This window comes from Poecilia mexicana, unplaced genomic scaffold (assembly GCF_051168715.1).
Source record: "Poecilia mexicana isolate PSO_F unplaced genomic scaffold, ASM5116871v1 scaffold_18, whole genome shotgun sequence".
Taxonomy (NCBI): Eukaryota; Metazoa; Chordata; class Actinopteri; order Cyprinodontiformes; family Poeciliidae; genus Poecilia; species Poecilia mexicana.
In genome coordinates this window covers 2596375-2616535 of record NW_028263387.1, presented here as the reverse complement: position 1 = coordinate 2616535, position 20161 = coordinate 2596375, and the positions used below count along the sequence as shown (strand labels likewise).

Below are 20161 nucleotides of genomic sequence, written 5' to 3'. Positions count from 1 at the left end.
CTTTAACCAAAGACACAATAGAAATTCTACAACCTCTAAAATCTGACTCCACAGCATTTTTGCTTCGATTTTGTGGAGAAGGAAGTTGCACTAGGTGTCTTCTTCAGAGGTTTTCATGTTGTTTTCTTTAGTGATTGTTGGTGTAGCGCCACCACAGGTAAGGAGGGGAACAGGTTGTCCAAAGGTTTGACTCGGTGCAGTGTGAAAGTTTTGTACAGCAGCTAAAAATGGAACAAATGTTGTCACACCTGGCCTGCCACTCAGAGGCCGCTCAGTGCTTCGTGGACAAGCAGCAGAATTTTAGGATCTTCCTGTTTCCCACACAAAGGAAGATCTTTGGGAAACAGGAAGTTAATGCAGTAATCTGAGAGCTGATTCTGGAATGGTCTAGTTTCCTGGTGTTGGTCAGCAGCATTTTAGATGAGCTGCAGAAACTGGTAAAGACACTGTTGCAGAAATCTAACCTACTGAATGTAAAGACGTGCAGCATATTTACAGTATCCTGATTGGACATGAAGCCTTGAGGCTCTCTGATATTTCCTTTTCGTAGACGGTGAGCTTGTGAAAAGTTCCATTGCATCGAAAGCATTTTTTATTAGAGATGCACCAATAAAATATTCTCAGTTAGTCAGCCATTTGAATGAAGGTTTGTTTCAATTTATTTTTACATGTTTGACTAATATAGTCAACGTATTGTTTTTGTCAGTTTGTTTATTTTTACATTGACTGTTCTACTCCTAATTGCACTGACTGATTAATTTCAGTTTTGTTGTTTTTACATGCTTAATTAAGCTTGTGAAGCTATTGGTGTATTTCACGTTGTTGTACTTGTGCAGAGTTATTATATAAATTTATACTTCAGTACATTTATGTCTGGGTTTTAAAAACATTTTAAGTCAGTTCAGGTGTTTTTCTGTATCGGCTGATACTAAATATCAGATGTCGGTATCGAAAGTGAAAAAGTGGATGAGGTCATCCCTGTTTTGTACTCAGCAATGTGATACAAAAAGCTGCTGCAGAGTTTCTGCTCCTCTGCTCTCTAATCGACTTCTGGCTGAAGTATTTCCCTCTAACCTGGAGCTCCTGTCTCACCAGCGGCCCAGTCTCCTCAGTGGTACGCCTGGGGCCCCCCAAACATGCAGTGCAGACTATGTGCTTCTTGTTGGATCTACTGGAAGAAGTATGGCGGTCTGAAGACCCCCACTCAGCTGGAGGGAGCAGCTAGAGCCGGCTCTGTAAGGGAACCACGGTCGCACATTGCTTAGGAAGTGTTAAGGAAGTGTTTCGCATCTTCATCTTCTTTGAACTTTGTGTGCAGGAGTCAGGCTCTCGTAGTCACATGACCCGCCAGGAGGTCCAGGGCATGTCGCCGTTCACTCGCAACGAGGGCCGAGCCAAGCTGCTGGCCAAGAACCGGCAGACCTTCATCCTGCAGACCACCAAGCTGACCCGCATCGCACGGCGGGTGTGTGAGGATATCCTGCAGCCCCGCCGCGCCGCGCGCAGACCCTACGCCTCCATCAACGCCAACGCCGTCAAGGCTGAGTGTATGAATACACACCTCAGCACCTCAGCAGTGTTCACACTGACAAATGTGTGTTTCTGACATTGGTCTGAATGTTTATTTCCTAAGGTATGATCAGACTGCCTAAAGCCACTAAATCTCCATTAAAGAGCAAGGTGATACCTCGACAGTCTCTGGCCACTATAGTGAAGGATTTAGGTGAGTCATGGCACCAGGACATAAAATATCATTTTGCTTTTGCTTATGATTCCAGCCGGGTTTGGAGCTCATGCCACCTAGAACTCTGGAATCGGTTCAGCCTGAACAGACCCACATTTTAACCAGTTTGATTTTAAAGATCACCTTACTGTTCGCTTAAAACACAGTGATCGTTCCAGTGGTTGACATTATGATCTGTATGGGAGAGGACCAGGGGGAAAACAAATCTTTAATAAACTTTAATCTCAGAATTCCGACTTTTTTTCCCTCTGAATCAGAATTATATTCATTTATAGTAAATTTAGCCTTAAAACTCAAATTTGGGACAGTGTGGATACTGTTAAGTTAAGTGGTTTCAGTCCTCTTTTATACATTTATTTGATGTCTTTTAATAAATATTTTTTCTTGCATCTCTTTGGTCTCACAGAAAAGTGTGTTATTGGCTTGTGTTGACCCTTGCTGTGGCCCCTGCTGTTCCCTGGATGTGTACGGCTGATGTTGTTCTTGTTGTCTCTGCAGCCATCTCAGCTCCTCTGAAGCTGAAGGCCTCCAGAGGTCCTCCAACACCCATCAACAGGAACCAGGCCAGCCAGCCTAGAGTGGCCCAAAGCCTGCTGGGAAAGAGAGGCTTTGAATCAGTCAGTGTTTCAGACGGTGCTGTTAGCATGAAGGATACATGCTTAGTGTTAGTCTGCTTAACTCTTTCTTCTTGTGCTGGGTGACAGGCGGCAGGGGTGCCCTACCCAGCCAATGGGAGGCCGTACACATCAGGCATGAGAACCACGTCCCAGTCAGTCATTAAGCGGCAGAAGGTCAGCCAAGGAGAAGCTCCCAATCCTGTGGTGTTTGTGGCCACCAAGGACACCAGGTAAACGTCACAGCTGATTGATGTCAGAACCACAGGTCAGCCTTTTACTGACCGCCTGGTAACGAAAAGTGGGATATTTAACTTGAGTTCATTTATTCACTGGAGAAAAATCTCATTTTAAGAAAAAAACTGTTTGATTCCAGTTTCTCATAACTTCTTGATAGTAATCCATGATTTTCTAAGGTGAGAAACAACTGACTACTAAGCTTAGCAGCCAGTTGTTTCCCTAAAACAAATTTCTAAAATCTCTAACTTCATTAGCTATGTTTCCATCCAACTGTCATGCAAACTTTGAACAAACTTTTAAAATGCTGATCAGGCATGTTTCCATCTAATTTGGAATAGATAAAGCAAAGCTTACCTTCATCAGATGTTGACGCTACGCATGGCTGTAAAAAACAGGAAGTAGAAGTTGCTAACTAGCATGAACCACAGATCTCAGAACAAATGAAGAGAGTCCTCTGCTCATTTCTAGAGGTTTGGACTTAGACATTTTTCAGATCAGCCAGGGAGATGAGAACCAGTTCACTAAGATCACCTGGGAAATGTTTCCATCTCCTCTCCAAAACCACCACAAGCAAATGTAAGAACTTTGTGTGAAATTGAGGAAGTTATTTAGAATTTTGCTGTTTCCATCAACCTTTCCTAATGCCATACTTAATACTCATAAGAGATGCTGGTTGAAACACAGCTATTTCAGAGGACTTCATCATAGAACAGAGGGATTATGCTTCTACATTATTGTAAGGTTTTCACCCATTAGGTGCGCTAAGTAATCTGGTCACCATGGTAGCTTGAATTATAGAAGTAATGAAAATTTTATCAGTATTACACCAATGATTAGAGGTTGTCCACTACGGTGGTGTGAAAAAGTGTTTGCCCCCTTCCTCATTTCCTGTTTTTTTGCATATTTGTCACACTTAAGTGTTTCGGAACATCAAACCAATTTAAACAATAGTCAAGGACAACACAAGTAAACACAAAATGCAATTTGTAAATGAAGGTGTTTATTATTAAAGGAGAAAATAAATCAAAACCATCAAGGCCCTGTGTGAAAAAGTGATTGCCCCCCTCATTAAAATATACTATAACTGTGGTTTTTAACACCTGAGTTCAATTTCTCTATCCACACCCAGGCCTGATTATTGCCACACCTATTTTCAATAAAGACATCACTTAAATAGGAGCTGCCTGACACAGTAAAGTCCACCAAAAGATCCTTAAAAGCTACACATCATGCCGAGATCCAAAGAAATTCAGGAACAATTGAGAAAGACAGTAATTAAGATCTATCAGTCTGGAAAGGGTTATAAAGCCATTTCCAAAGCTTTGGGAATCCAGCGAACCACAGTGAGAGCCATTATCCACAAATGGCGAAGACATGGAACAGTGGTGAACCTTCCCAGGAGTGGCCGGCCGCCCAAAATTACCCCAAGAGCGCAGCGACGACTCATCCAAGAGGTCACAAAAGACCCCACAACAACGTCCAAAGAACTGCAGGCCTCACTTGCCTCAGTTAAGGTCAGCGTTCATGCCTCCACCATCAGAAAAAGACTGGGCAAAAATGGCCTGCATGGCAGAGTTCCAAGAAGAAAACCACTGCTGAGCAAAAAGAACATTAAAGCTCGTCTCAATTTTTCCAAAACACATCTTGATGATCCCAAGTCTTTTGGGAAAACATTCTGTGGACCGATGAGACAAAAGTGGAACTCTTTGGAAGGTGTGTGTCCCATTACACCTGGCGTAAAAGGAACACTGCATTTAAGAAAAAGAACATTAAACCAACAGTAAAATATGGTGGTGGTAGTGTGATGATCTGGGGCTGTTTTGCTGCGTCAGGACCTGGAAGACTTGCTGTGATAGATGGAACTATGAATTCTGCTGTCTACCAAAAGATCCTGAAGGAGAATGTCCGACCATCTGTTCGTGAACTCAAGCTGAAACGAACTTGGGTTCTGCAGCAGGACAATGATCCTAAACACACCAGCAAGTCCACCACTGAATGGCTGAAGAAAAACAAAATGAAGACTTTGGAGTGGCCTAGCCAAAGTCCTGACCTGAATCCTATTGAGATGTTGTGGTATGACCTTAAAAAGGCCGTTCATGCTCGAAAACCCTCTAATGTAACTGAATTAGAACAATTCTGCAAAGATGAGTGGGCCAACATTCCTCCAGAACGCTGTAAAAGACTCATTGCAAGTTATCGCAAACGCTTGGTTGCAGTTGTTGCTGCTAAGGGTGGCCCAACCAGTTATTAGGTTTAGGGGGCAATCACTTTTTCACACAGGGCCATGATGGTTTTGATTTTCTTTCTCCTTTAATAATAAACACCTTCATTTACAAATTGCATTTTGTGTTTACTTGTCCTTGACTATTGTTTAAATTGGTTTGATGTTCCGAAACACTTAAGTGTGACAAATATGCAAAAAAACAGGAAATGAGGAAGGGGGCAAACACTTTTTCACCCCACTGTATATGCTGCTTTTTGTGTGAGGAGCTGAATGTGGCCCTGGTGAGAGATCAGGCTCCTGTTAGCAACCTGCTGCTGCTTTGGTTCCACCAGGGCTCTGAGGAAACACCTGACCCAGTCAGAGATGCGCAGGGCAGCAAGGAAACCTCACCTGCTGGTCCGGATCAAGCTGCCGCCCCCACCCCGCTCCCTGGCCATGCCGCTGCTCCCCTCCAGCACCAGTGAGCCCATCGTCCTGGAAGACTGAAGCCTGGTGGGGGGGTGTTTTAACGGGACATGGGGCTAGGGAGGGAACCGCTGAGGGTTTGTGCTCTGGCTCTGACTTCCAGGCAGCACACATTGCCATAAAGTACTCTGATCTTTCCTGTTTTCTTTAGTTTTTGTTTCCTTGTTTTTCTCCCTAAACATGTCTTGTTCAGCACACACACACTCACCCAAGCACACACACAGATGACAGAATATTTTTTCTTATTTAAAATAAAAAGCAGCTCCACATTTCCAAGCTCTCACTCCCAGGACTTGTAATTTTTATCATGAATCCTGGATTATTAAACAGCCCATTTTATTACGTTTTACAAATGTATAATTTAAATTCTGATATTTCTCACCTCAAAATAGTGAAAATGATGAAGCACATTTTGATTTTCTTCTGCATCTGGTATGTTTTTGTAAATAGATTTCTCTCCATGTCAGCCTGCTGCTGAGCGCAGCGGACAGCTGTTCAGTCCAAGCGATCCGTCATCGTTTCAGTTTGATCCAACATTCAGCTTCCCATCAAAGGAACGGTCTGAGCTGGGCTCGTTGGTAACCACGTCACCTGCCGCATTGTTAGTTTAGCTTTTAGGTTGTTGACTGCAGGTGTACAAGAGATCCAAAAAGAGCATCACCGTTAACCCCTCACATAACATCAGATTTAATAATGCTGATTTTTTTATGCAACCTGTCATCTTCTAAAAAGATTAAGCAGCAATAAAAAAACTAATTATTTTATTTTTTTATTTTTAAAATGTTGATCAGGAAGTTCTTCATGTGGCTTTAACTCTCTTCTGAACAGAAGCCAAGTTTCTGATTGGGATTCGGGTGTTTTGGTGATCACCACCTCTACGTTTTTATCTCCCCAGTTTGTCTTATTCAAAGGGCGAACGCTGAAAGGAAGTTGTTCATTTCCTGTTTGAGAATTATTGAAATATCCATGGTATCTGGGTATTACACCGGTTTTACAAGTTTGGTCCCAATGTGGACTAAGTTTTTTTTTTCAAAAACTAAAAAAAGTCTAGAGTGTAGCTTGTATAAAGCCATGTAAATTAAAAAAGATTGGCTCCTTTTTTAAAAGAAAAAAAAGTGGAAAGTAACTGCTTTTCCATAATGGTGGAGATTGCTCTAACATGCACAAACATGTCCAGTCAATAGGTTGGGGAGGGGTGACTTTTGTAAAAGGAGAGACTAACATGCCACAATAAAAACTTTTCTCAAGTGTTTTTTTTTTTTTTATTCTGTCTGTATCCTTAAATGTATCTTGTTAAGAAAAATAAAGATTTTCTTTTTCTTTGTGTTCAGATCTGCTTTAATCACAGCTGTTTTTCTCTTCATCTTGTAGCCATACATTTTTAGCACTGTGTCAAGCTTAACTATTGCTTTGTAATTTTTTACTGCAGCATTCAAAAACTCCCCTGCAGAGTCTTTGTGATGCTGCATGTTTTAGTATTGATCCAGTACCAAGTAACAAAAGGAGGCCAGGATCACAGATATGATTTATTAAATAAGTTTGATATATCATCAAACTTTTCACCTGAGCTGTTGGTGTTTTTTCCTTTCAGTCATTTTGTTAATACCTGGAGCAAAATTTGGACAGTGTCTACAAATTAATAACGGACGCAATAGAAAAATGAATGTGCTTTTTTTTTTTCCTTAAAGTGAAAAAATTTTGACAATAGAGCAAATCAAAATAAAATGTTTTTTGAGGTTCAATGCAAAATAACATTTCAAGGGGGAATCTGAAACATAGTATTGATATTATCAATCCGATACAGACTTTCTATCAGTTTATCCATAAATCCGTCCACCAGTACTCCCCAGAGAAAACTTCAATTAACTATTTTGTGTTGATGGGTAGAATGTCAGCCATGTTCTGTTCTACAGTTCTGATGAAGAATTCTCTTTAGACAGAGGAACTAGTCTCTGTGTTTCTATCCCATGCATAGGATAGAAATGGTTGGTTATCTATGATATTCCCATAGATAATCAACAGCTACTCCTCCCTGATTCATCTCCTCCCACACTTGTCTCCACCCTCCAACTCTCATTAACTCTGCCTGGTCTAGATCAGGGGTTTGCAATCTTTATAATCCAAAGAGCCATTTTTTTTGTCCTGGCTAGTACTGAAATAAAATTGTTGAGTTGCACAAAACACACAATCCTTCAAAGCCAGATTGTTTAGTTACCTACATGTTCTCCAGTCAGCTCATCTGCTTCCCATGTCAGTGGTTTGAATGCCTCAGTCACTTCATCAGTGTTCTCAGACATCACCATCTCAGCAGACCCCACACATCCTGGACAAAAACATTTCAGACTTTTAACTGAAGCACTATTTACAGAACCAGAGACAGTTTCTTTCCCCAGGCGGTCTCTGATCAACACTAAACAGTCAGATTAATACCATGCATATCTGCATGAATTAACAAAAAGTATGGCCAATAGTTATTTTCAAATGGTACTTTTAGTCTGACAAATAAGTCTCATCATAAAGCATATTTCAGTTTTCTGAATATGTCTAAGTCCTGTTTGATACAGTAAAGCAGCTGCAATGTGAGTGAATAAGCAGGATGAAAGAAAGATGATCTCAGCTTTGCGTTAAACTGCTTTACTGCAGTGAAAGTAGCAGATTGTCTTGTGAGGACGACTACTGGACTCCATCTGGAGTTTTTCCAAAGGATATCTTAAAGGAGGGACATCCAAGAGTGTCCTAGAAGTCATGGAAAGGACTGTGAGTCCCTTCTGTCCAGGAGACATCGTGGTAGGCATTAATTACTAGCTGGGGAATGATGATGGAGAAACAGCTGTCTGGGTTTCTGACCTTTCTCTTTTTGTTTTGTAGTTTCACCAGGTTACACAAATCTATAGTTATCAGAATTTTAAAAACATGCTTTCCTTAATTTTTATTTTTTCAGTGTTCACCTAATCGGATTGATGCAAGATAGAATTCATCAGGAGTGGCTCATTTAAATAACTTAGACTTAATCTTAGCCTCATGTTAATGTTCCTCTAAAACATGACAGTGAAACTGGCAATGAAATGTCATCGCTGGGCCTCCGGAGCACACAAAAACACAAGCATGTCTATAATTACATATTACATAAATATAATATATTGCAGCATTTTCAGACAGTCTAGGGAAAACAAATAAGAGTGCTTTGTCTTCAAGTTCACATTCATAAACTACTTAAAGAAAACTGAAATAGAAATACTGAATAAGAAAATAGTCTTATTTTCTTTATTCATATGGACCTCTTTGTGTTTTTAATAAAGATGATGATGCAGTAACACCACCAGAAAAGGTTCTTGATGGAAAGTTTTTCTGATCGCAAAGATCCGTCATGATGACGCTGTTGGGACGTGATTGGCTGCTGGACTTCTGCACACCTGATGTTCATTTAGCATGAAGGCAGAAGGTGAGCACTTATTTAAAAGACACTCAGGCTGGGAGTTGAAGTCATCCAGATTTTCTTTCCTCCAGATGTTGCCCTGTACCACTGCCACCAATCACAAGTAACGTTAGCAGTCATGTTTGAGGTAAGACTGGGCCTTGATCAGCTGATGGTGTTGGAAACCTGAGCTTTAGCTTTGGTCTTTATCTTCATAATGTTTGTGGAACATTGGAGGTTTTTTCCAGAACTTCCCCTATACTATAGTAATTGCTAAACTATTTATCAGATATTTGCACAACTATTTGGCTTCATCACTTCCCTGCTGTTTGTGTGACTTTAGTGCTGAAGCAGAAGCGTTTCCACGTAGCCTTCAGTTGGTGGTATAATTGGGTTGCCATTCCCTGATCGTACAAATCAAGTGTCATTTGTTCCCAAGCATCTGTATGAACCTTTCATGAACTCAGGAAATGATGACCAAGGTGCATGGTTGGTTAGTCAGTCCTGAGGAGCTGGTGTCCTGCATGGCCTGTTAGCAGGCCCATGCAGGACTTTGACATGCTGAGGTGTCAAAGTTAATTTGATTCAGCTGTGTTTGAGGAGAGACTTAATTAAACCAGTAGGACTCTGGCCCTGGAGGACTGGAGCTGGACACCCAGGATTTAACTGTCTCTGGGAAGCCTGCATTTGACTGGTTAATCTTGGCCTGTGTAGTTGAACTTGAATGCATTTTGTCAAGCAGACATGCATCATTTTCAAGTCTAAGACCCTCCAAAGTTTGTGAATGGGTGTTGTAATGCTTTACTGTCTCCTATTTCTAATCCTAGAATAGCAGCAGTGACCCGTTCCTGCCATCCTCTCAGGATGAAGACCTGGTGGACAGTCTGCTGTGCAGTGATGACTTGGCGGTTGATCGTGACGCTGGCTTCTCCCTGACTAAAGCCCTGCTGCCCCTGGTGGACCCCCCCTCTTCTCCCCTTGTCCCCTGGGTCTGCTCCACTCGCTATAAGACGGCACTGTGCACCAGCTATGCAGCCAGTGGCTTCTGTAAATACGCTGAACGCTGCCAGTTTGCTCATGGCCTCCATGAGCTCCACGTGCCTTTCCGCCATCCCAAATACAAGACTGAGCTTTGTCGCAACTACCACACCACAGGCTACTGCTTCTATGGAGGTCGCTGCCTGTTTGTCCACAGCCCCACAGAGATGCGGCAGGTCCAACGCCACCGTAGGAATATTCCCTGTCGCAAATTCCTTGCCAATAGGGTCTGTCCCTTCGGGAAGCGCTGTAACTTCCTGCATGTTGAGGATGAGGTGTTGCCCCTACCTGCCCCTACCGACCAGATTCAACCCCAGCATAAGAAGTGGAGGCCTCGAGGTGCGCTTTGCCACACCTTCAGCTCTTTTGGTTTCTGCCTCTATGGTACAAGCTGCTGCTTTCAGCATGGACTCCCCAGCAAAATCAAGACTGCTGACCTCAGCCAAAGACAGTCCTCATTTCCCCAGCCAACCCCAGGCACTGCAGGTTTACCTTCAACCTCATCCAATGGGTCAACGTCTTCTTCCACATCTACCTCCCCTCTTCCTGCCCCATCCCCAGAGGTCATGGTCCATAATGCCTTCACTTTCTCCAGCCAGCACCTGAATGACCTCCTGCTGCCTCTGGCTATACATCTGCAGCAGCTAGAGAGCAGCAAGGGCCAGGAGGTCTGGGACAGCAGGGCACTCTGAGCCCATGTGGTCCAAGTTAGAATTTGCATGAGCACTTGGAAAAGTTTTATTTTTAGTTTTTAATTCTCTTTAAAGGACGCTGTCTGTACATGTACTTTTTTGTTTTAAACACAAATTGTTTGACTTGTTGACCAGCAGGTCAAAGAGCTGGAACTGTTCAGTGTCTCTGAACAGGATGTCCTCCAGCTTTGAGGATAACTTGACTTTTTAACTGTGGTACTCTAACAATGAGCTGTTGTAAATAAAACAATTTTTAACAATCACTTCAGTGCTTTGTGGCTTTTGCTCCAAGTTTTGGTGGTGTATAAAAGTTTGGAAGTTCAGTCTGTGGAAAAAATTTGCAACTTTTGCTACAGTCTACAGAGCAGAATCTTGTCTGTGCTGCAGTAGAGCTCCTTTGGACTTCTCTTGGCAGACCTGTTTTCATAAAATGAAGCTGAAGCAGTCTACTTAAGTCGGGGTTAAAAGACCATTAAAGTAAACTGGGAACTTTTCCACAGGACTGTCCTGAACTCATAGAATCTTAAAACGGTTTTAAAAGTGTGCATGCCCTTAAACTAATTCACCCTTTCAATTGAAGCATTGCATCTTGAGTCTTCCTGTCTTTAGTCCAGGCATGTGGAGAAAACTGGAGGTTGTTGCAAGCAGAGCAAAATGGGTATGGCTCTGTAATGGTTGCTATGCTTTTGCTACTTTTTTTTTTTTTTTTGTAGTTAGACCTAGATGGACACAGGAGAGCTGGACTGGCACTTTACAGGTTAGGGGACTGGGCTTAATGGCAATAGACCAGACAGATTTATGCATGGCAGGAAATTGTTCTGAGTTACAGAAATGAGGTAGAAATGGATTAACAGATTAAATATACAAGGATTGCCATCATGGTTTGGGGAATTGAGCTTTTTCATGGATTTGAGAGTGTATGTTTAGAAGTTAAACTTCAAGGTGTAATCTGACCCATGCTTTGGGCCAAAAGGTGGCTGTAATTCACTGTTCAGCTGGGAAAAGGGGAGAAAAATGGGGGGGAGACTGCTTTTGGATAGACGATCATCCAGAAAATGGATCTGTTTTCAACAATATTTTGCATTCTTCCAAATGAAACCAGATGTCGCAGCTCTAGTACAAATATTTGTAATTCATTGATGGGGCAGATTTACATTGGTCATTTTGAGAATGTTGTTTTGTTTTTAAAACATTTTACTAACAAATCCCTTGACATAAAGAAGGTATACTAGTGTACATTATGAACAACTGAAAGGTACACAAAAAAATTCCCCCAAGTACAAACTAAAAAATAGAGCATAAGATGTCATAAAATAAGAGGTAAAACGGTTACTCTTCAGTTAAACAGTTTGTTTTAATTCTGCCCATTATGTGTACAGAAACATCGGTCACACTTCCATAATTCAGACTTTAAGTAGAAAGACAAAATTATTATGAAAGAAGCACAGAAATGAATTCATGGGATTCAGAGCTGTTATCTGTTCAGATTCAGGTTCATCACTCAACAGCTCACTGTGAAGTCATTCAGAAAGCCCACCTGTCATCTGCAAAGAGAAGCACAAATTATTCAGATGACAGACGTATTTCTCTTGGTACACATGTTGGGGTGACAGGAAATGGAACAACAGATGAAGCACTTAATCCACCAGCCTACTTACAACCAAAACAAAGGGAACATAGTCTTTAATTAACTCAGTTCTTTGGTTCCTTCCCAATAAATTATTACAAATCCAAAAAACATGCATCTTTTCCAAGATCATGTTCTCCTGTTTTGAGCAGTCTCATATTAAATACTTATTACTTTAAATCAGCTATGTTTAATTGCTACCTCAGTGTTTCAGGTTGATCTAAACTCCTTACCACCAGGTTTTGGTAGTGCATCTTAAAGTTTGCCAACCTTCAAGAGAAATCCAGACGAAGAAGAAGAAACATCTCACACCACAATTAAAAAATAGAATTTAATGGATGCTAGTCAATGTTGCTACACTCACGTACAGTAGGTGGCGGTATACACCGTGAAGTTGTTTGCGATGCGTCACCAAGAAGAAGAAGAAGAAGAAGAAGAAGAAGAAGAAATTCTCAGTATTCAGTCGAATTAAGGTAAGTTTAATTGAACTGAATTAATTTTAGACTGAAATGGGTCCCGTTGACCTGCCTGTTTGTAGCTGTTTGATGAGACAGCGGGTAGCTAAAGTCTGTTCGAGGTGTTTCCTCCCTCTCTTTGCAGGTTAGCTCTATTCATTGCAGCGTTACTGCAGTGCTGCCCAGTTTCATTCTAGTTCATCTCGTATGTTAGTCAAATAGTACGACTGACATATTCAGCTTAGAACATGAACCTTGACACTGTTGCTATTCGGTAAAGTGCTCCTTTGCAGTCTGTTTAGAACCAGAAATAGGTGTTGATCAGGTTCCAGTTAAAACCTGAAATACTTAATTTGGTCAAATCTGGATTATTCTCCCCCCAGGGCAGATTTAGTAGAACCCCGTCTCTGACCTGTGACACCCCTATCCTACGGGGGAAAACACTTCTTTGGTGATGAAAGGCATTTACATCTGGTCTGTTGCAATACTATGTTATCGTAAGTCATATCATCCCAATATCTTCAAAGAGTTGTTCTGGATGGTGATGCAGTGGGCAGGGAGGATCTCCTGTAGCAGTTCGTCTTGCAACAAATCTGAAGAAGCCTCTGACTAAAGACTGTTGTTATATCACAGTCTCATGATTGTGATGACATGCTAGTAGATTAATATCTAGGCATAGAGTATCTGGTTTGATGCTTAAAAACCGTCAGTAGTCAGAATGGTCACACTTGAACTTTAGTGGCAGATTGAAACATTTCACAAGTGTTGAAGCACAAGTCAAACCCGGACTAAATTCAAGATATTTCTAATTACTCTTTCCATCCATGGGTGGATAATGGATGGATTATTGACCTGACCGCTTATCTGGGATTGGCTCACGGGGGTAGCAGCATAAGAAGGGAGGCCCAGACTTCCCTCTCCCTAGCCACTTGTTCCAGCTCCTCTGGGGGGATCCCAAGGCATTTGCAGGCCAGCCAAGAAACATAGTCCCTCCAGTGTGTCCTGGGTCTTCCCCGGGGGGCCTCCTCCCGGTGGGATGTGCCTGGAACACCTCACCAAGGAGGCGTCCAGGAGGCATCCTGACCAGATGCCTGAGCCACCTCAACTGGCTTCTCGACTTGAAGGGAGCAGCAGCTCTACTCTGAGTCCCTCCCGGATGACCAACCTTCTCACCCTATATATTTCTATAATTGCTCTGTCCTCTTGTTTATTTTAACACACGTTGTGAAACTTTTATTTTGCTAATAAATGGCTTATTTTGTTCTTGTTCTTCTTTTTCCCCCATTCATTTTAGACAACCTTCTGTTTCTGCTGTTATCTATAGGGAGAAGAAAAGCACGAGAGGTGGGATACCCTAACAGCTTTGCCGCGACAGTTTCTGCGTGGCCCCGTTGCCATGGCAGACCGTGAGGAGCGGCGCTTTGCTGAGGTTTCCCGGGACTCTGTCAAGCTCATGGCAGAGAGCACCGGCGTGGATCTTGCTGATGATGTAGCGGCTCTTCTTGCTGAAGATGTGTGTTACCGCCTCAGGGAGGCAGCGCAGGTCAGAGCTACCTGTCAATGTTTTTTTTATTTATTCCATCACATTATTATTTTGGACCTAAATGTATATTTGAAATGAAAAGAATAAATTTGCTGTTCCTTCGACACCTCTGGTTATCTGTTTGTGACCCAAACAGACGAGTTCCCAGTTCATGAGACATGCCAAGAGGAGGAAGCTGACTGTGGAGGACTTGAACAGAGCTCTGCGGTGGAGCCGTGTGGAGGTGCGACCTAATGCCTGTCAGCATGTTTCTGCTCCCTCCAGTGGCCTGATATCTGCTTCCTTATCAGGCCATCTGTGGTTATGGGGCGCAGGACGCTCTGCCTTTCCGATCGGTCAAAGAGGGAGAGCTGTTCTTTGTTGAGGACCGTGAAATTAACCTGATAGAGCTGGCCCTGGCCACCAACATTCCCAAAGGTTGTGCTGAGACCATGGTGCGAGGTATGTTATCAGACTTGTTAGGACGGTGGTCGCATGCTTGGTGCTGCTGAAGCTTACTCTTCCTAATCTGCAGAAGGAGTGATGTACTTGATGATGTCTGATGTATCCTTCCAGTTAATGTGGCGTATCTGGATGGCAAGGGCAACGTAGAGCCTCAGGGGACAGGTAAGACTCAACCATTCAGAGTTAGGAATTAAATTAATACACCTTTTAAGGCTGTAAACAAAGTCAGCCCTCTCCCCTCTCATCAGTTTGTTACACGTAGCATAGCTACAAACTCAAAACATTGCTTAGTGCTTCTAACTTAACATTGTAATTTTACACAATTGAAGTACTATTCACTAGCAGTGCACCGATTTCAGTTCTCTGGCCGATCACCTTTAAAAAGCCTGACATGCCGGTTTTGATTTTGGTCAATTCCGATTTTTTATTTATTTTTTTGTCTTAAAAGTTGAATGCAAATGAAAAGTGAAGTCTCAGTTAAAGGGATTGGTTCTTTTTATGGGTACACCAATTGCAGTTTTCTGGCCAAATCCAATTTTGACAGATACTGATTTTTTTTTTGTCTGAAAAGCTGCTTAATTCAGAGACAAAGTTGCTAAGTTGTTAACAGTGGGGTTACTATTATTAAGCGCACACATGCAGACGTGACCAAGTGGCTGGTCAGTCACACCTCAGTGCAGAGCAGAAGAGGACAGTGGCTGATTTTCAGAGCTTTTCTCAGGAAGATCAGATTTGGTTTCACATTTCACATTCACCGATTGCTGATCACCCAAGATTATGAAGTTCTCACCCTGATTGAAACCTGTCCTGTTGGGTTGTGGTCCCATAGTTCCCACTGCTGTGCAGACTCTGTCAGATGACCTGCTCAAGTACTACCAGCAGATCACCAGGGCCATCCTGGGAGATGACCCCCACCTCATGAAGGTGAGCAGCTGCTCAGCACAGCTTCTGTCCGGCCAACATGTGCTGCTTCTTTACTGCTCCTCTCTCTGCGTTCCAGATGGCTCTGCTCGACCTTCAGTCCAACTCAAAGATTGCTGCCCTGCTGCCATACTTTGTCTATGTCATCAGTGGAGTAGGTCACCGTTCCCACTTCATTGCTTTGATTAGAGCTGAGAGCCTCTGTTCTTGCTGATCCTTGTATCTGTGTGACGTTCCAGGTCAAATCAGTAAGCCATGACCTGGAGCAGCTCAACAGGCTCCTGCACATGGTGAAGAGCCTGGTCCAGAACCCGTACCTGTACCTGGGCTCTTATGTCCGCAGCCTGGTCTCCAGCGTTATGTACTGCATCCTGGAGCCACTTGCTGCCTCCATCAACCCACTCAATGACCACTGGACCCTCCGGGACTACGCAGCCCTGCTACTCAGCCACATCTTCTGGTATTTTTCCAAAATGTTACCATTAGTGGTGGGCAGGTAGTTCCCCAGTTATCTGGCTTTAGATTTAGAACCTCTGGGATGAAGAGATGAAAGAACAGACAGTAGGTAATGGATTGGTAACAGTTGGTTAAATGATGAATGAGTGATGGATTGGTGGGCACTGGAGAGATGGATGGATGCTACCTTAGCAAGAAAATTGCTATATTTAGCAACTTCTTGGACAAAATAAAATTGTATCGGCCAAAATTGGATTCAGTTAGAAAACTGCAATCAGTTCACCACTAATTAGAGCCAATCTCTGCATTTAATTGAGACTTTGATTTTCAATTACATTTACCTATTTTGGCAAAAAGATTGGTATCAGCCGAAATGGGAATAGGCAGATCAGGCATTTTAAAGATCGGTAATCAGCCAGAACACTGCAACAGGATGAATGGACATTAACATGGAGAAGAGATTTAGAAGGAGCGACACGGAATAAAACCTGGAAGTAGATAATGAACTATGTCTCATCCTGCATGCAGCCTCCTAACGTTGAGTTTTTTTCTCCAGGACTCACGGTGATCTAGTGAGTGGTCTCTACCACCAGATCCTGCTCTCTCTCCAGAAGGTTCTCTCTGACCCAGTCAGGCCACTCTGCTCCCATTACGGAGCGGTTGTGGGCCTTCACGCTTTGGGTTGGAAGGTAGGTCCACTACCAAATCTGTTTGGAAATCTGCCAAATCTATTGCTTTTGGAGTAGAACTGTTTGGCGCTGTTTGGTGCAAACTTAAATCTGTACATCAGCATCTTTTTTTAGGTATTGTTTTGGTTCAAGTTGCTTGGTCCTCACATAGAAGTTCTAACTTTCTTCTAATGCGCATCAGTCTTCTGGGAGCCGAAAGGATTCTGTTTCCCACATCAGTAGTTTTTAAAGTACAGGACTTCTAGAGCTAGAAGCTAGAAAGCATTTCAAGTCAAATCCAGAGGGTCTGTTAATGTATTTATTGTCTGATAGGAATTGTTTTGATTTTCTATTGTTGTTTTCCATATTGTCCGGAAGGAGACTCCTGCTAATCTCTCTGTTAACCTGTGTGTCTTTCAGGCTGTGGAAAGAGTTCTTTTCCCACACCTCTCTGCTTACTGGGCCAACCTGCAGGCTGTGCTGGACGACTACTCAGTGTCCAACGCACAGGTCAAAGCAGATGGACACAAGGTCTACGGCGCCATCCTGGTATGTGCCGCTAGCATCTCGGGTTGCACAACTTCAACATGATAAAAGTCCAGTTGACATCCATTTGTCTCAGGAAACCCAAGAGAAAATTTTTCACAGCAATTTATAGTCTTCATAAGCTATATTCACAGCAAACATTGTCAAAAGACCGCCTTAACTTATTATGCAGAATGAAAAGAACAAAAAACAGATTATTATCCCATCAGAGCAGAAGTGATGGTGGTTGATTTTTACACCTTTGTGGACATAGATGAGATTGGTAGATGAAATTGATTTCACATGGAAGTATCGACCGATCTCTCAAAGCTAAAGAAATCGGGCTGATTTATTGGTGCATCTCTACAAAATGCAGGAGCAGTCTGAAAATCTGAAGTCCCTCCTACTCCTTCCTTCAACGCTGTAGAGGTGGGAAACCCAAAGCTAAAGCAGAAAGACATCAGAAATGACTCTGTAGAAGTTCTTGTTGCTGCTGATCATCCATCCATTTTCCTTCACCCTTGTCCCTCAGTGGGGTCGGGAGGGGTGCTGGTGCCTATCTCCAGCTCACGTTCCGGGCGAGAGGCGGGGTCACCCTGGACAGGTTGCCAGTCTGTCGCAGGGCAACACAGAGACACACAGGACAAACAACCATGCACACACACACTCACACCTAGGGGCAATTTGGAAAGGCCAATCAACCTGACAGTCATGTTTTTGGACTGTGGGAGGAAACCGGAGAACCCGGAGAAAACCCACGCATGCACAGGGAGAACATGCAAACTCCATGCAGAAAGACCGGGGCCGGGAATCGAACCCAGAACCTTCTTGCTGCAAGGCGACAGCTCTACCAACTGCGCCACTGTGCAGCCCTGCTGATCACTTTTCCCAAACTATTAGGAATCCATGATTCCACAAAAACATGCTGCATCATCATCCTACTACCACTTCCTGTTTTGTTTTTTGCTCCAGTAACAGTAATATCTCTTTTTGAAAAATGTGAGGGTTTTTTTTCTCGAAATGGGTGGGTTTCCGTTTAGCAAATTTATTTTGGTATTTTCCACAATTATGTGGTCAGTGGAAATGCAGCTACAATGACCTGATTGATGTCAATCTAATATCCATAGAGACTTCAAACAACCCTAGAGCTTCTTCTCAGACTCCAGAGGATTAAATTTGCCGTGATAAAGTTTGTGTTTTCAAACAACGTGAAGACGATAAGAGCAGGTATAGTCTCTAAAAGGGACACGATGGCACAGCCTGGTTTAGGAAATTAGATTCTTAAAGCAGAAAGAAAATATGGGCTTTAGTATCAGCACAAACACCTGATCCAGCTATGAAGCACAGTGGTGTAGGACTGATGGTTTGGGCTTGTCACTGTGTGAACCAGTGATCCCTGTTACCTCTCTTTGACCAGGTTTTAATTTTTCAGTGGAATGGCTCATTGTAAAGTCTTCTCTGTTGCTTATTTGAGGTTGGATGTAAATCAGGAAGAACAGGATTTTTTTGACACCAAATTGACGGTTTGCTGCCTCCAGTTGCTCCTCTGCTTTTGTTGCTTTTCTAACCTGTAGACGGCAGATAATTATCACTTGATCTCTCTGTTTACTATGTTCTCTGTCCAAGTAGAAAAAACACCAGACTTGTTGGACTACCTTAACCAGCCTGTGGTTTTCTGTGGAAAGTTTAATTTTCTCTTAATTCCTTGTTCTGTTTACAAATAAAAACACATAAAGTTCTCATTTAAACAACTAAATGCCGTTTTGAGCTCATGCTGACAGTCCAGAGTCTCTTGTCTCATATGTCATGTCAACCAGAACAAACAGGATTGCAGTTTGGTTGTATGTCCTGCAGGTGGCAGTGGAGCGTCTGCTGAAGATGAAGGCTGTGTCTCTGTCCCAGTCAGTAGAGGGCGGATCCAGCTGCCAGCCAGGTTCTGGAGCCGGGTTTGTGGGGTACAGGGTGGGCTCCCCAGGCCTCAGTCCTCCGTCAGAGCCTTTGTCAGAGGCCGCTCTGGGGATCGCCAGCCACCTCCAAGCAGGCGGCGCGGGCTGCCCCTGGGAGGAGTGGTCCCCAGTCCCTCTTCCGGCGATGTACAGTGAGCTTTACTCTTTCTTTGGGGACAGTCTGGCCGTCAGGTTTAGCACAGGACCAGGGTTTGCGAGCTATCCCCCCTGCGCTCCGGCCTGTTTCAAGGAAGCCCGGAAGGAGCCGCTGGGCCCAGCCTCAAACACCGACACTGCCCGGAAAATGCCACAGCTGACCGCCAACCTCAACATCAGCCCACGACAGGATGGCAGCCCTCGCACCGACCCTCCACCTCCGAGCCTCGCAGCCACAGGAGCAGGAAGGTAAAGGTGCCAGAATAAGAAGTCTGAGTTCTCATTATTTGTTTTAGTTCTGAATGCAGTGGACCCACTTTTCCACTGTTTTCCTCCTCAGGTCTCTGGCTCGCTCCTCCTCCGTGCAGCGCTCCAGGTCGTCCTCATCACGTTCGGGCCAACGTTCCGCCGGTGTTTCTCGGGATGTTTTCCCCAAGGCTCGTTTCATCTCGCCACAGTCAGGACCTCCAGCATTCTCCTTTGTAATTGGTGGACGCCAAATGGGTCGACGGTGCCAGGGCCGCCGGCCCTTTCAGACCACGTTTTCCTCGTCCTCCTCTCTACCTGCCAACCCGCCCCGCGCCTACGCCCATAAGCTGCCAGTGATCGGCCGGGTGGGGAAACCGGTGCGCCGCTGGACGTGTTCACATTACTCGCTTTACCTGCCTCTGTAAAGATGAGCTGCTGCAGTCGGATACAGTTGGTTTGGACTGCTACTGATGTTAGTTATTGTTGTTCTTCATAAACTATCAGGTGTTTGTATTCAGTTTTCTGGAATTATTTTTGTTTCTTATGAAAAAGTAAATTCAAAATTTTGCTCAGCAACAGCTTTGACTTTGGCTTTGTTTGGTCAGTCTGGGAACCCAGCAACATTTCAGAGTTAGTCGAAAGTCTGGGTTGGAAGTTTTGATAGAAAAACTGAGTTTTAACTATTTCGCAACAATGAAAAGAATTTTACAGTCTACATGTGAAAACTGATGGAGACATA

The 20161-nt window shown here is 43.4% G+C and overlaps 3 protein-coding genes and 1 long non-coding RNA gene across 5 annotated transcripts in view; 3 read left to right on the top strand and 1 right to left on the bottom strand.

The window, feature by feature from the left end:
* The window catches only part of mta2 (metastasis associated 1 family, member 2), a 33273-nt gene extending 26656 nt beyond the window's left edge, over nucleotides 1–6617 (top strand). The window contains exons 13-18 of the mRNA XM_014988085.2: nucleotides 1096–1235; nucleotides 1319–1547; nucleotides 1634–1723; nucleotides 2243–2361; nucleotides 2449–2591; nucleotides 5155–6617. Of these exons, the coding sequence (XP_014843571.1) occupies nucleotides 1096–1235; nucleotides 1319–1547; nucleotides 1634–1723; nucleotides 2243–2361; nucleotides 2449–2591; nucleotides 5155–5308 (875 nt within the window). The 3' untranslated portion in view covers nucleotides 5309–6617. The remainder of the gene's footprint in view (nucleotides 1–1095; nucleotides 1236–1318; nucleotides 1548–1633; nucleotides 1724–2242; nucleotides 2362–2448; nucleotides 2592–5154) is intronic.
* A 2117-nt stretch (nucleotides 6618–8734) lies between these two features.
* Nucleotides 8735–10695, top strand: cth1 (cysteine three histidine 1). Its single transcript, XM_014988086.2, has 2 exons — nucleotides 8735–8850; nucleotides 9530–10695. Exons 1-2 carry the CDS (start codon nucleotides 8842–8844, stop codon nucleotides 10430–10432), a joined length of 912 nt encoding a protein of 303 aa, XP_014843572.2. The 5' UTR covers nucleotides 8735–8841; the 3' UTR covers nucleotides 10433–10695.
* A 1746-nt stretch (nucleotides 10696–12441) lies between these two features.
* taf6l (TAF6-like RNA polymerase II, p300/CBP-associated factor (PCAF)-associated factor) lies at nucleotides 12442–19998 on the top strand. Of its 2 annotated transcripts, none has more exons than XM_014988087.2 (12): nucleotides 12442–12532; nucleotides 13839–14057; nucleotides 14194–14280; nucleotides 14348–14498; nucleotides 14613–14663; nucleotides 15331–15425; nucleotides 15502–15576; nucleotides 15662–15882; nucleotides 16435–16567; nucleotides 16967–17095; nucleotides 18926–19422; nucleotides 19514–19998. In XM_014988087.2, exons 2-12 carry the CDS (start codon nucleotides 13911–13913, stop codon nucleotides 19845–19847), a joined length of 1920 nt encoding a protein of 639 aa, XP_014843573.1. In that variant the 5' UTR covers nucleotides 12442–12532; nucleotides 13839–13910; the 3' UTR covers nucleotides 19848–19998. The 2 variants fall into 2 exon arrangements, with proteins under 2 accessions (XP_014843573.1, XP_014843574.1); XM_014988088.2 differs by having other exon boundaries at nucleotides 12466–12532; nucleotides 13809–14057.
* The window catches only part of LOC148153861 (uncharacterized), an 82039-nt gene continuing 79446 nt past the window's right edge, over nucleotides 17569–20161 (bottom strand). The window contains exon 2 of the long non-coding RNA XR_015766001.1: nucleotides 17569–17744. This is a non-coding gene — a long non-coding RNA (uncharacterized LOC148153861). The remainder of the gene's footprint in view (nucleotides 17745–20161) is intronic.